Source organism: Hyperolius riggenbachi, chromosome 1, assembly GCF_040937935.1.
Source record: "Hyperolius riggenbachi isolate aHypRig1 chromosome 1, aHypRig1.pri, whole genome shotgun sequence".
In the NCBI taxonomy this organism is placed as follows: Eukaryota; Metazoa; Chordata; class Amphibia; order Anura; family Hyperoliidae; genus Hyperolius; species Hyperolius riggenbachi.
Window position 1 is genome coordinate 358,727,619 of NC_090646.1, and position 16,486 is coordinate 358,744,104.

Genomic DNA, 16,486 nt, shown 5'->3' on the forward strand with positions numbered 1-16,486 from the left:
GTTTTCCTGTTCGCTCTTTCCTGAAACACGAAAGGACCGGTTAGGGCGGAAAATCTTTCTTTTGTATGGGAAATTCTTCTTTTTATCAGCAGACCTCTCAAGTGTTTCCTCTAATTTGGTTCCAAATAACAAGCCTCCTTCACATGGAATACTACACAATTTTGACTTAGAGGAAGTATCTCCCTGCCATGTTTTCACCCAGATTCCTCTTCTGGCAGAATTAACCAGGGCTGTGGTTCTTGCTGTGAGCCTAACTGAATCATCAGCAGCATCTGATAGGTAATTTGTTGCATGCAAAATTTTGGGGAAAAAATTCAAAATTTCCTCCCTAGATACCCCTGAGGCTATCTGAGACTGGACCTCTACTAACCAAATTTTTAATGATCTTGCTACCGCTGTGGATGCAATAGAGGGTTTGAAATTTAAAGATGCTGCTTCCCATGCTCTTCGCAAAATATTGTCCATCTTTTTATCGATTGGGTCCTTTAAACAACCAAAATCTTCGAATTGAAGATCTGATTTTCTGGATACTTTAGAGAGAGATGGGTCTAGCTTGGGTGCAGAGCCCCAAAACTTCTGGTCTTCAGGACTATAAGGATATCTTTTGTTTAGTGATTTAGGCCAGAAAGCCCTCCTATCCGGGTTATCCCACTCACTCCTAATAATTCCCTTAAGGCTACTATGTACTGGAATGAAAGTCAATTGGGGTTCTGACAAAGTTTCATACATCTGGTCTAAAGGAGATAGGGTCTTTGGCTCTATAGTAATACCCATGGCTTCATGCATAGCTGCTAATAATTCCTTCATAAAGTCTGTGGAAAAAGCAAACTTTTGATTCTTTATAGTTTTATCAGCAGATTTTTCAGTCTCTGAGGGTATCTCTTCCAGAGATGAAATATCCAATTCCCCTTCTGACATTTCTGAATCTTCAGAATCTGCATCTCTCCTCTTCCTTTTTAAAGTGGGGCCCTCCAAAGGAACTGAACCTGAAGGCCCTGGGATCTCTGACTCTGCTGGAACCGCAGAGACTGCTACCGGCACTGAAGACATTTGTACATTCGATACTGCCGCTTCTGGGGCCCTGATAGTCTGTACAGCGGAAGAAATTTCAGATCTAATCCATCCTTTCAATTCCTTTAACATAGTGGGGGTTTCCTCATTAACCACCCTTTTAGTACAATCTTGGCATAATACTTTTGAGGTAGATGACATATAATTTCCACATATAGCACATCTTTTCCCTGATTTATGCGTTGTTCTAGAACCAGTATGTGATGCAGTCTTGTCCGCTTTATCAGGTTTATCAAGTTTATCAGGCTTGTCAGGCTTATCAGCTTTATCAGTTTTGTCTTGTCTTGATCCGGATTTGGATTCAGACTTAGAAACTGGTCTTAGGCTGAAATAAAAACAAATACCAGCCATTAGCTCAGCCAAGCCTAATAACTCTCTTAAGGATATGTAAACAATCATCTCAAATGTTACATACCAGAGAGGGTACGGAACTTGTCTCCACAGAGCCCTGGGAGGAAGATCCATCGGCAGCCTCCATAGTCAAACTCATAGTGAGACTAGGACATCAGCTTAAATAGCTGCTTAACATAATTGCTTAAGCCCACCCATTGTGCATTAACCTAATGCTGATTCCTACCTCCTGTGGTAATCCCCTTAGCGTTCCTCCCGGCAATCTCCTGCAGCTGAGACTGGTGTGTCAGCCGACGCTGATTCCCATGCTGCAATGGCCGCTGGAACGCACGCCGGGCCAGGAACTTCCTGCTTCCGGATTTCCGACTTCCGGTCGCCTGAGGCGCCTGTCACGTGACCCTAGGGCGGGCAGTTTCCGGATTCAGACACCGCTTGTCCTCCGAACATAGCACAAGGGGAGAGGCCAGTGCGCACAGCATGATCCCGCGCTGAGCAACTAGCCAGCGCCGACAAAGGGGAATCACACAAGCCGCGGCTCCTGTGGACTCACATGGGTGGCCAAGCCTTACCCCCTACATCTAGCATCCTGCTGGACAGGAAAACAACTGAGGGGGTAAGGAAATGACGATATATATATAGGTGTGTGTGTATGCCCTGCCTATCTAATTATGCAAATTGTTTAATCTAGTTCCTGTCCAGTGAATGTGGAAGGAGACATATCTCAGGGTTGCTGTCCTGAGACGTTCTGGGAAAATATCCTGTTCACTAGGGGGGTGTAAGCCTGAGGTCCTGGTTAAAGTGGACCTGAACTCTTGCACAGGACATAAGGAAAACATAGAGAAATGCACCCTGTATGTATTTAGAGAGTTTAGCCTATCGAATTCCCCCTCATCCGTGTCTAATTACAGGTTGTAATTTGATCTCTCAACTGTGTCAGCTCAGGAATATCCTCTGCCACACCAGAGCAACTAATTGGTAAACACGGGATGTTAACAATATGTCTGCTTCCATGTAAGCAGGAAGTAGGCCCCAAGCAATAGCTGGAAACCAAATTATGTCTTTCCCCTACACTCCATGGCGGCCTGGACAAGGAATAGCAATTAACGCCGCCGGGACCTGTGCAGGAGCATGGTAAGCAGTTTATTAGCTTCTGTGTTTGCTACATGCCTAGTCAGGTCCCCCCCCCCCCCCCCCTCCCAAATGGTTCTCTGCTCAATCAATAATTCTGGCTAGAACTCTATGTTTATTGTCTATGTGTTTCAAGACTTTTTTTTTTAATCACCGAAACCAGGCTGTGTAGTAGTTACACACATTTTTCGTTTTAGTGAACTAATGTATTTTCCTTGTTGGTTGAAAGAGGGCAACATACAAGACATGTAATCACTGCCAAAGCTCAATTTTAAATTTGTGTGACACCATGAATGAGAATACTGATAATGTCTGGGTGTAAAATCTATAGCTAGTGTCACTGTCTGGCCAGATACCACAAAAGCTGTAACAGACTGCTTTGCCACTATACCAATAAGAAATACTGATGAGATAGAACAAATCACATTTTTGGACTACCTTCAAGTGGGTAGATGCTATAAATGTAGCCTTACCCCTTATAAAAACCTACTGAAAAGGAATTTGCCTTAAAAAAAATGTCTTATAATTTGTGGGGTTTGATCCTGTTTTCCTTGATAAACAAACTGAGAAAAAAAAGAAATTAATCAATTTTGGAATAAGGCTGTAACATACAAAATGTGGAAAAAGTGATGCGCTGTGACTACTTTTCAGTGCACTGTATATCTACCAGGGCTGTGGAGTCGGAGTCGAGGGTACGATGCAATTTTGGGTACCTGGAGTCGGAGTTGGAGGTTTCATATACTGAGGAGTCTGATTTGGATGATTTTTGTACCGACTCCACAGCACTGATATCTAGATCCTCGTGGCTTAGATGACGTCACTGATGATGTAGCTATACTGTAGTTGAGATGATAATTTATGATTAAAGCTGGCCATACACCTTTAGATTTCCACCCAATGTTCCAAAACAATTCATTCCTTTCTGAAAAGAATCGATTCAAAAGGAATTGATTCCTACCATATACTGCACATCAATTTCTAATAGATTCCAGTAGGGATTCTATAGAATATTGATTAAATTGCAAAGTTGCACTGTTTGTTGCAGTGCAAAGCTATAGGCCATCCATCTGCCAATGTCCTTTCCCCGCCCCAGATTTTTTAAAATTTTCCGCAATTTAATCGATTCTTAGTCAAAATTGATCAAAAACCGTTTGATATGACATGTTCAGGAATAGATTCCCAGCAGATTAATCAAATAGGCATAGAATCGAATTAAATTATTTAAAAGTGTATGGCCACCTTAAAGGGAACCTTAACTGAACGGGGGGTAAAGAGTTTCACTTACCTGGGGCTATTACCAGCCCCCTGCAGCAGTCCTGTGCCCTCGGAGCCGCTCTGCAATCCTCCGGCCCCCCGCTGACACTTAGTTTCGTTTTTGACGACTCACCAGTCGGCCGGCCGCCGTGCGTATTATTGGACGCATTCCCTACTGCAATTAGCGCTGTTGCGGACCGCAACACGTACAAAAATACGCGTTGCCGCATTCCGCACGCGTAGATATGCGACAACGCGTATTTTTGTACGCGTTGCGGTCCGCAACAGCGCTAATTGCAGTAGGGAATGCGTCCAATAATACGCATGGCGGCCGGCCGAATGGTGAGTCGTCAAAAACGAAACTAAGTGACAGCAGGGGACCGGAGGATTTCAGAGCGGCTCCGAGGGCACAGGACTGCTGCAGGGGACTGGTAATAGCCCCAGGTAAGTGAAACTCTTTACCCCCCATTCAGTTAAGGTTCCCTTTAACTGTACATAGTTTTCTTGCAAGCTTTCAAAATTTTAGGTACTGTTCTAAAGCCCGTTCCACAACTCTGAATCTGATTCCATAGCCCTGACCAGAACCCAGGGCCGGTTTAAGCAACAATGGGGCCCCAGGGCAAAATAAACCTGGGGGGCCCCCCCAACATATACCCCGGAACAAAAATCGGCATTAGGGGACCTTTTTTGTAGCTAGTATAGTCAGGGTGTGAAGTCCCAATCGGTCGGAGCTCCACATTCTGGCTATCCCAGCCTGCATGGGGGACAAGGGGTTAAAAAGTTTCAGGAGGGGGACCTCCAAATAATTTTTTTTTTTTTTTAATTCCCACACTCTAAACATAAAAAAAAATTGGGAAAATAGGAAAAAATGGCAGGGATCTTCATACAGCCATATTGCGGCTGTATAGCGATCCCTGGCCAAAGCGATGTGGCTGCGTATGGACCCCCTGGAAACCCCGTCAGGAAATGTATTGCTCTTTCTTTTTAAAACATGTAAAATTACACTACCGTTAGGTTTGCCACTGAAAGTGACATTTACCGCATTTAAAAGTATACTTTTTTCCTTCGAAACTTTAAAATCGATTTTCTCAAAAACTATAAGGTCTTTTTGAAAAATAGTTTTTTCCTCTTATTCCCAATGACCTCCTTAACCACTTGCCGACCGCGCACTCATAACGCGCGTCGGCAAAGTGGCAGCTGCAGGACCAGCGACGCAGTACTGCGTCGCCAGCTGCAGGCTGATTAATCAGGAAGCAGTCGCTCGCGCGAGCGTCTGCTTCCTGTTAATTCACGGCGGGGGGCTCCGTGAATAGCCTGCGGGCCGCCGATGGCGGCTCGCAGGCTAAATGTAAACACAAGCGGAAATAATCCGCTTTGTTTACATTGTACGGCGCTGCTCCGCAGCATCGCCGTAAGTCAGATCGGCGATCCCCAGCCAATCAGCGGCCGGGGATCGCCGCCATGTGACAGGGGACAGCCTGTCACTGGCTGCACAGGACGGATAGCGTCCTGTGCAGCCCCGATCTCCGGGGGGGGAGCAGGTAGGAGAGGGAGGGTGGAATTTCGCCGCGGAGGGGGGCTTTGAGGTGCCCCCCCCGCCAGCCACACGCAGGCAGGAGAGATCGGACCCCCCCAGCACATCATCCCCCTAGTGGGGAAAAAAGGGGGGCAATCTGATCTCTCTGCCTGCTACCTGATCTGTGCTGGGGGCTGCAGAGCCCACCCAGCACAGATTACTAAACACAGCGCTGGTCCTTAAGGGGGGGTAAAGGGTGGGTCATCAAGTGGTTAACATATCCTGCAAATTTAGGGTTTCTAGCATTTAAGGTGGATTTGCTATTAACTGTTAAAGTCGGCAGGTTTTTAAATGTGTATTTTTTTTCCTTTGAAACTTTAAAATCGATTTTCTCAAAAACTATAAGGCCGATTTGAAATTTTTTTTTTCCTCTTGTAGCCACTGGGAACCCCTACAAGCTCTGGGGCAGCTGCCTCCTTTGCCTCTATAGTAGCGCCGGCCCTGCCAGAACCCATACAACTTCAGTGGGAAAACAAACCTTAAACAAAGCAGACTGGCACCATTTTTACAGCACACTACAATGTACCTCCCAAGTGTGAGCATAAAAGTTAGGATTGGGCATCTTTACACCTCAGAGTTGACAAAACCCCTTAATATTTAGTGGAAGTCTTCTGACTGCATGATATCAGAAATGCTTCTACCACAAGATCTTAAAGTTACACCATTTCATATTTATTTAACTCCTCTTCAGTACAAAGAAAGCTCTGTCCATGCCAAATCTCTATTAAGCATGTTTTAAACACAATAGGCAGAAAATTCCCAAGCATTAAGGATAATGAAAAAATATTCTACGGCACAACACATGTAGCTTACCACTTGGAGGCTTTGGCCGTGGTGGAACACTTCTCTTGGGGGGCAGTGCTGGCATGTCATGCTTGCTTTTAAATGGGTCCTCTGAGAAACCAGTGCTTGGAAAACTTGCTGTAAATGGATCAGGAGCTTGGTGCTGAGAGAAAAAAGAGAGGCTAAATACATGAAAACAATAAGATGTTCTCGAATGCAATTATAAGAGATATCCTAAATTAAATACATTGGAAGATTAGAAGTGCCTTTTATCTGGACCAAATAATCACAAAATAAAAATATGAAATCTAAAATAATAAAATGAAATTTAGTAAAAACATGCACAATATTCCTCTACACAAATCACTTAATACTCTTTTTCAGAGAGAACTCTACCAGCTTAGCCCCGCTCTAAATTACAATTAAACCAATCAACAATGGAGGGTAACAGAGCGTAAGAAAATGGTTCACAGCACAAAATATCATTTAACTAAGCATCTGTTCAGGATACACGCCCTTTGGCATAATTACTACATTCCTCTAACACTTTTTACTGATAATGTCCTCATTCTTCATGAGCTCTCTAAGGACCCTTCTCTAATTTATTATCCATCCTCTTGGGATCCTAATCAATTCCTTTTAGGACCTCACTGACTATATTCCTGAATGGGCTTCCCCCGTCGCCATGGCGACGATCGTATTGACGTCGTGACGTCAGGGGGAGTCCCGATCCACCCCACAGCGCAGCCTGGCGGTGATTGGCCAGGCTGCGCACGGGGTCTGCAGGGGCCCTCTTTCGCAAAGTGCTAGCTGCGTGTTTGAAAAAAAAATTTGTCTAAATCGACCCACCAGGGCCTGAGCAGTGCCCTGCGGTGTTACTGGACGAGCTGAGCTCGTCCCTAACGCCCAGGAACTGTAGTGAGAGGTATATGGAGGCTGCCATATTTATTTCCTTTGAAAAAATGTCAGTTGCCTGGCAGCCCTGCTGATCTATTTGGCTGCAGTAGTGTCTGATTAACACATGCAGCTAATCTTGTCAGATCTGATAATAATGTCAGAAACACCTGATCTGCTGCATGCTTGTTCGGGGGCTATGGCTAAGCATTAGAGGCATAGGATCAGCAGGATAGCCCGGCAACTAGTATTACTTAAAAGGATGAAAATATGGCAGCCCTCATATACTTCTCACTACAGTTGTCCTTTAAAGTCAACAGAGGGAAGTATAGAGACCTTAGGCTTCATTCCAGTATGCACTGGCATAGGGCTCTCACCTATTTTTCTCACCCACCATGCCCTCAAATTCAAAAACAGAAAATGTTCAAATTTATCAATAAGAGATAATAAGTCATCGATATCTACAATCTTCCATGTCCTCCATATACAAGTCCATCAGCGTTACTCTGTCTCTCACCTCCATATATTATTCACAAAATATTTTTTTGCACAAATAATAGAATGTTTAAATGTTTCAAATTTACAAACTTTTTTCACTTGACTAAACGTGAAAGGGAACCTGAATAGCGCAGAATATGGAGGATGCCATCTTGATTTTCTAACAAACAATGCCAGTTCTTACTTCTGTGATGATGCTCTGCCTCCAAAAGTTAAAGCCATTGGCCCAGAAACAGAATGCTGATCAGATGATTTGGCTCTGGTCTGACTCCACTGGCTCCACATACTTGTTGCAGGTGTGTGACTTCAAAATAACTAAAGCCAAGACTCCGCATGACAGCCAGGCAACTAGCATTGTTTATAAGGGGATGGAGATGTAAGCCTCTGTTTTCCTCTTACGTCAGGGTCCCTTTAACCTCTCAGCAAGCATTGAAAGGTGCAAATCAAGGGGCACATCAGACAAATAATACTTTCTATATCCTCAATATTTTGTTCATCAGTCATTTGAGGAATTGCTGATCCTCTGTTATTGCAATAGCTCCTATTCTTGTTTTCACACCCCTTCCTTGTATGTGTTTTGCTTTCCTTTTTCTAAAAATAGAATTTTGAATAGCTAATGGAAAATGAAAGACCATTAAAGTGCCTGGCAGGGAGTTTTTCACCCAATTACTTCACAAGCTACATAATATGCCTGAGAGTTAGGGAACATAAAGGTTACCCAAAACTTTACCTAGCAGGCAAGGGGCCGTCACAAAGGTGACCTAATACTAATATCTATGGTTCCGAACAGTGATCAGTGATATCTCAGGAGGACGTGAGCTACAAAGGCTGACAAATATTGATACCTGGGGTGACACAAACACTACCTGATACCAATACAGGAGAAGGGGGAAGTGTTTCCTGGTCATACACAGTGCCACTAAAATGCACTGAAAGCACTTTTACTGAGATTATCAATTGGTATTTATATAGTGCTGCTAACATCATCCACAATGCTGTTTACAGAATATTATATATATATATATATATATATATATATATATATATATATATATATATATATATATATATATATATATATATATATATATATATATATATATGTATGTATGTATGTATGTATATATATATATATATATATATATATATATATCCTGCTACTGTCTCCCAGAGGAGCTCACAATCTAATCCCTACCATAGTAATTTGTCCATAGTGGTCTAGGGCTAATTTTTACAGAGAAGTCATAGAAGTTATATGTATGTTTTTGGGGTGTGGGTGCAACCATTATGCGCACTACCGCCATTACTACAAAGACATATACAACGTGCATGAGGTCACACACTTCATTCACACTTTTTGACATGTCCGTGCATTTATCATGCACATGTATGCTAAAACACGCACAGTTTCAGCCACAGTATAATACAACACAAAGGAAATTCTTTCCATTTACACAAATATGCACCCCACTGTCCAGTTGCAGTACACAGCAATAGACAGCACATGGACTTTCAGACATTCATGCAGATTGCACACTGTGTGGGGTGCAACAAAGCTGACAACAGCACACATGGTGTAAACAACATAAGAGCCATGTCACACGGCTGTTTGCGCCACTAGCAACTTTTTGCTAATCATAGCAGCCTGATGTTGCAGGTACTCTAGTTGTCTAGTAACTAATTGTTAGTGTTGTAAACGCTATTAAAATATATTGAAGTTCAGTTGCTTAAAGGAGTTGCTAGCAACTTAGTCGCCCGTGTGACATGGCTCTTACCGACAGCATTTATGTTACCTAAACATGTGAGTTGGGAGGTGACAAGCAAGGTAGTTTTCAGACAGACTTTATGGCTTCACTGACGAATGGCCAGCATACCTCTTTGGCTGGCTGAACACATATACATTTTAGGGTAAAAAAATGTATGTCCATTGAAAAAAAATCCTGTTACATCAGAAATCTCAGAATGATTTATGCCCCGTTCACATCTGAAATTGCAAAACGTTAGCGCTTAAGTGTTAGCTTTTTGCGCAAGTAATTTTACCGCTATTAGTGCGGTAAAAATCACGGGACACTTCTGTGATTCAGAGTGATCGCGATCAGCGCTATACTAAGCACTGTACCGTGATCGCTCCAGAATCACGGCAAAAATTCTGCAGGTAACGCGTTTCGCGATTGGCGCTAATCGCAAAATGCCCGCGATCGGAGCCAATTGCGGCAGTGAGAACACTGCCATAGGTCAGAATAGCACTAGCGCTTTAAAAAGCGCTAGTGCTTTGGTGATTAGCGGGAATCGCCCGCTTTAATCGCCGTAGTGTGAATGGGCCCTAAGAGGCAGACAGTCACTTACCTAAGGCTTCTATCGGCCCCCTGTAGCTGTCATGTCCCGCGCCGTCCTCCTACGATCCTCCGTTCCCTACCACCGGCACTGGTCAATTATTCGTCTAACAAGACGAATAGTGCGCTCCTGGAGATGCGAGCGGGAGCGAGCAAGTACACAGCCACGGCCGCTCAGCCGCAGTTTCGCTGAAGGTAGAATTTGACCGGGACCGGCGGCGGGGAATGGAGGATCGTAGGAGGACGGCAGGGGACATGACAGCTACAGGGGGCCGATAGAAGCCCCAGGTAAGTGTCTGTTTGTTTTTGGTTTTTTTTTAAACTCCAGAGAACTCCTTTAAAGAGAATCTGTACTCTAATATTCTTACAATAAAAAGCATACCCTTCTATTCCTTATTTTCTCCTGTGCCCCTCTGTGCTGTTTCTGCCACTCCCTGCTGCAATCCTGGTTTGTAATAAACAGTTTTAGGCAGTGTTTACAAACAAATGACATGGCTTCTAACCACAGTATCATAGGCTGTGAACAGCTATCTGGTGTGACTCATGCAGAGCTTGGAGGGGGTGTGTAAAGCTTCTGCCAATGACAAGCAGTGCTGCACATTCCACACATTCCAGCCTTAGCCCGACAGACACGACAGAGGAAAGGAGATAAGATTTATTACAGAGACAGTGCAAGTAGGAAAGGCCGCAGTAAGACAGACCACATTAGAACAGTAATAGCAGTGTTCTCCCCAGGCTCTTTTAGCCGGGTGCTCCACCCGGCTAATTTTGGTGAGCACCCGGGTGTCATCGGCTCACTTCCTCATCTGCTGTAATCAGAGTTGTGCAGAAAAGCGCCAGCCCTGTATTCTCTGATCTTGCCCCACCCGGCTACTTTTTCATGCCACCCGGCTGGAAAAAATTTCTGGGGAGAACACTGTAATAGGAACTTATAGGACAGAAGAAATATGGCACAAAATTTTGTTACAGAGTCTCTTTAAAGGACAGCTGAAGCGAGAGGGATATGTAGACTGCCATATTTATTTCCCTTTAATACCAGTTGCCTGGCAGTCCTGCTGATCTAATTGGCTGCAGTAGGGACTGAATCACACACCGGAAACAAGGATGCAGCCAATTTTGTAAGATCCAACAATAATGTCAAAAACACCTTAACTGCATATGCTTGTTCAGGATCTATGGTTAAATGTATTATAGGCAGAGGATCAGCAAGATAGCCAGGTAACTAATAAAAGGAAATAAATATGGCAGCCTCCATATCCTTCTCGCTTCAGCTGTCCTTTGAAGGAGAAGTCCATCCGCCACCATTTAGCATCGTTTGTGAGACGTACCACTCCACTGTGATTTGGCGAACCATCTTGCTTTAAAACACAGTCCTCTCCAGAAGTAGAACATGCCTGCATCACACTTCCTGTTAACAGCAGTGATTGGCAAAAAAAAAAAATCCCTTAACCCATTTTTTTTTCTTTTAACAGGAATACCAAAAGCAAAAATAGAAGGCCATCCTTATTCTGAAATTAGCAGCTTATTTGATGCAAGAGACCAGTGCAGCCCACTACCATAAACATATGTGAAACCACTAGTAAATATCATACATGGTAGTTTAATTCCACCATATTGGTAGTGACAGCAACAGTCCATTCACCAATGCTCAGCAATTATTTGAGACCAGTGACCTCAGCCCATTTAAAAACGGGCTCTAGCAGGGGCGTAACTAGACATCACTGGGCCCCCCTGCAAAACTTTGGATGGGGCCCCCCCATCCCTCTCGTGTTCTGCACAGGAAAACTGAGGACCAATGTGTTTTTCCCATGCAGATAAAAACACTTAGACTTAAAGGAAATGTCAGGCAATCTATGCTACCCCCAGATCTACTTACCTGGAGCTTCCTCCAGCCCCTTGCAGCCGACAAGTCCCTCGTCACAGCTCTGCTCACAGTACATACATACACACACAGCTGTATTATTTTACTACATGAGAGCACATGCTATATGGAGGAACAATAACGACATGCTGAACATAAGATATAGTATACACTGTAACTTTGGCAAAACATTCAGAATGTCACTGATTGATACGGTAATTACAGGATCTTGGACTCAGTATGAGACAACAAGATCTCAATCAGGCAGCCACAGTCAGACATCAATCTTACCCACTCCACTGTGTCTGTAGTCACACACCATAAGGTCACTAGCTTGTGTGTGATAAGAATCTAGGAATCTCTTCTGAGGGATTGCTGAATAAGGGCCAGTCTACAACTTTTTTTCAACCTGTGACTCCTTTGTTTGTAACATTGTACATGAAGTCATCAGAACTTTTCTGCAGTGTGAGACAGATGTTTTTTTACGAACCCTAGGGAGCGGGGACATTGTACAAATTCCAAAGTGTGTATGATTCCTTATATGTGTGGTGGACACATGTAGTCAATATAACAATGGTACGAGAGCAGAATAAGTTTTCTCTCCATGCCCTTAGTTGTCAGTCTTTAAAACTTTTCCCCCCACTGGGCCCCCTGTGGCTCCTTGGCCCCCTGCAGATGCATCCCTTGCAGGGTCTATTGTTACGCCCCTGGGCTCTAGGTCTGTCACCGATGTGCGCACCCGCCTGCACACGCCCGGCCCGCCTCCTGGCCTGCGTCCTGTCCCAACGGCTGTGTCAGTGCAAAACATGCGCAGTAGCAGAAAAGCACTGACCGGGACATGGGATGCAGGGACACTTTATTTTATTAGGTAGGAGAAGTAGTTGTAACAAAAAAACAAAGCAAAAAAAACCCAACAAATGTAACAAGTAGGAGAGAGGAAAAGCCACCTAGATCAACAAAAGGTGAGAGACAAGCTAGACAAAATGAACCACAAGACAACCTGGTGTATGGATGAAGAGAAGCAAGAAAAATAATACAAAAACAAATATTTTAAACCAGAGTTAAATTAGAAAAAGCCTCACACAGCCCTGCAATTCAATACAAAGACTGTAAAAGACAAGCATAACCAGAATATTATCAGGGATAGGCTCATCAATTGTGGCACATTCAGTCTGGTACTTTTAAAATTATATACATTGTACAAACGGGAATGATTGCAACCACAGCTTAGCGCCAAACCAGCTAGCAACAATTGCAGCATAGGCATGAGTATGTGTGGTCACAGCATAAAGCATAACGTTTTCTAATGACGATTAACAGAGTTGCCCAAACTTTCGCATCCCACTGTACTGTATATAAGAGTTACGTTATAATCTGTGGCCAAGTGCAATCCAGGTCCAGCTGGTGAGATGATGGGTATTATCATCTACACTGAATACCATCAACCACATCACACCTCCATAACGACCGAGAGTCAGTGTCACATACAACACCACTGTACGTGACTGTTTGCACAGCAGTCCTGGTGTCCACTGACAACTTGCAGTTTTCAATTTAGATTTTTATACTGCATAATGTGTTTCCGGCAATATAATTTTTAATGCATGTTAACAGTAGTTTCATTTCTGTGAAATGGATTTGTAAAAAAATGTACATGAACTAGGGCTTTAACAAACCACCTCACTGTTTTTGTGGGTACCAACTGTATTTGCTACATATACTGAAAAAAACATCTATTTCAAATCACTATCCGGTAGCCGTTGAAATTCGTGCAGAGATCACAGGAGTTTGTGAAAGCAAGGTGGTTTTCTATTTCATTTATTTTTTTCGAATACCTGAGTGTTGGAAAGCCAAGATGTGCAGGCAAGAATGAGTGGGAGGCTACACAGATATTTCTCTCAGTTATCTGCCTGCTTTCATGATGTACTCCTATAAATGCACTGCAGGTACTGCAAAGTTTATCACTAAGATATCCACTTGTAAAATAGGGAAGACTCTAGCACATCCTGGGTCTGATGCTGCTTCATGCATCACACCCATTGTCACTCACTTATACATTACTTGCACTTTTATTACAACTTGTATCTACATCTAAGCTGATCACATCCTGTAGCATAACGCTAATCTAGCTACATAAAAAATAAAATAAAATACAAAAACATAGTTTGCACACCTGTTCAAACCAGGGCTGTGGAGTCAGTAAGATAATCCACTGACTCCGACTCCTCAGTTTAGGATTCCACCGACTCCTCAGTTTAGGATTCCACGACTCAGACTCCTCGACTCCTCTAATTTGCATATTACAATCTTGTTGATTGAAAGTATGTAACATAAAATTCGTCTCTTAACTGCTAACGCTTAGGAATTTTAAAAGACAACTGAAGTGAGAAGGATATGGAGACTGCTATATTTATTACCTTTAGTCATAGACTAAAACTAGTCCTTGGTAAGAGTACTTATAAAAGGTACAGACCGGAACAAAGAACATCTATCAGGCCCTAGGCAATGTAACTGTGGGTACATGTAAGAGTAATGCGCAAGTACTCTGCAGGGGAATGAGAAGATTCTTCCTCTATTACACATTCTTCATGCACAATCTGAACCAGGTTTATGGGTGATAGACAACACCTCTGTGTTCAATGTGCACAACATTCTCAGTGGATTCCCCGCAGCTCTGTGGTGAGTGCATATGTGGAGTATAGTACTACTGTGTAACAAAGTAAACCTGAGACAGATGAAATTAAAGTTTTATACATACCTGGGGCTTCCTCCAGCCCCCTTCAGGCTAATCAGTCCCTCGCTGTCCTCCTCCGCCACCTGGATCTTCTGCTATGAGTCCAGGTACTTGAGCCAGTTTGGTGTAGTGCACATGCACACATTCCGCCGCCGGGAGTGTACTACACCTGCGCAGCACTGTTGCGCAGGTGCAGAACGCTCCTGGCTGTGGAAGTGGCATGCGGCCGGACTGCGCTGACTGGCTGAATTACCAGGACTCATAGCAGAAGATCCAGATGGTGGAGGTGGACAGCGAGGGACTGATTAGCCTGAAGGGGGCTGGAGGAAGCCCCAGGTATGTATAAAATGTTTCTTTTCATCCTTCTCAGGTACCCTTTAATTCGTAGTCACCAAACCAAATTTTAACAACATATCAAATTATTTGATTTCATGAGCAAAGAAAAGAGAGTGCTTACATTTGCATAAATCAGCATCAACGCAGAATGATTTCCATCTCTATTAGTGACACGGCTACACATCAGGCTTTATACTTACAGCATAGATGTTATTTCGTATATATGTATATAAATGAAGCCGGCGGCTTCCGTTCTCTCTCCTCCCCCCTGCCTCCTCTCCTCCCCAATACTAGCAGCGGGTGGGGAAGGGGATGGCACGTGTCCCCCCAGAGTCGTTTGTCGCGGCAGGCAATCCTGCCGTTCCTGCAGAGCGGGTGCTGGCAGAAGCGATGTCTGCAGCCTCCCCGCTCTGCTTCCCTGCAGCCACAAACGACTCACGCGTGTGTGTCCCCCTCCCCCCCCCGCAGCGCCCATAGGAGAGAGAAAGAGAGAGAGACTCGGACTCACGGACTCAAACATAATCAAAGTCAACAGTACTACAAGGGAGCTCGTTTTGTGTCCATTTTAAAGGAAGCTAATGCCAAAGTCACAAACTTCTTGCTCCATGTCATCTAGGATGGCTGTCATGAACAGGAGAGAGTGATAAGCATGCCTGGCAGCAATTTCTTAAAGATGTCCAGCAGGCTATTCTTTCATGTGATGTACTTAATAGATAGCGATCTTAGAGTTGCATTACAAGGCTCACCCTATAACAAAAAAACAATCACACACATCAAAACTCTTACAGAGACCACCAGCTCCAACACCACACTGCTGTACTCACTGACCTCTACAGCACATAAAGAAACTCCCCTGCAAGATGAAGCTGCACCTAGAACTGAATGCTGTAATCAAAATGGTAATCTCCAGTCCATTGAAACAGAAGCCAGGGGCCATCAAAAGTGTTGGCAACAGAGCCGGCCTGATAGATCCTCATGTCCAAGTACAGGCAGAGGCTATTATTGCCCTACTTACCATTCCCACTCCGTCATGCACAGCTCCATTGTAACCCTCATCCCCTCCATAGTAACAGAACATGTCACTAGTCTGCAGGCTAGCAATGCATTTGTACATCACTTGACCTAGAACTGTTAACAAAGAGATCAAGTACTGGTTGCTGCAGGTGGCAGTCCTTGTATGCATGTCTGTGATAAGTCCTTTTACTAGCAGAAACCATTCTTTTGGGTGGGTGGTGAGTGCACACACCCACAGATGTTTTCTGAAGTAGCCGGTACTCTTGCAGAATCAGTGTGGTGGATTTTTAAACCATCAATGTCAAGCTACAGCCATGCATTGATTCTGCAGGAGTGCTGGTTTTTAGTTTCTGAGTTGGGGATTCCCTGATCCTGTCACACATGCTTCATTTGTGGCTTGTGGTCCTCTAGAGGTAAAAGCGTGGGCTGATTCTATAATGTTGAATCAAATAATAGTTAGATCTGTTTATTTTTGGTTTCCTTCATCTCAAACGCTTCAAACCCTCCATACACTTTAAGGCAAAGTCTTTTGCCCAATATGTGATCAATATATATATATATATATATATATATATATATATATATATATATATATATATATATATATATATATATATACATATACATACACACAAACACACACACACACACAC

General features: G+C 43.6%; 1 protein-coding gene across 4 annotated transcripts in view; it reads right to left on the bottom strand.

The window, feature by feature from the left end:
* Positions 1–16,486, bottom strand: part of EPS15L1 (epidermal growth factor receptor pathway substrate 15 like 1) — a 260,710-nt gene that overhangs the window by 112,290 nt on the left and 131,934 nt on the right. For all 4 annotated transcript variants that reach the window (XM_068234205.1, XM_068234203.1, XM_068234202.1 and 1 more), the window contains one exon: positions 6,194–6,326. In XM_068234205.1, coding sequence (XP_068090306.1) covers positions 6,194–6,326 — 133 coding nt within the window. The remainder of the gene's footprint in view (positions 1–6,193; positions 6,327–16,486) is intronic.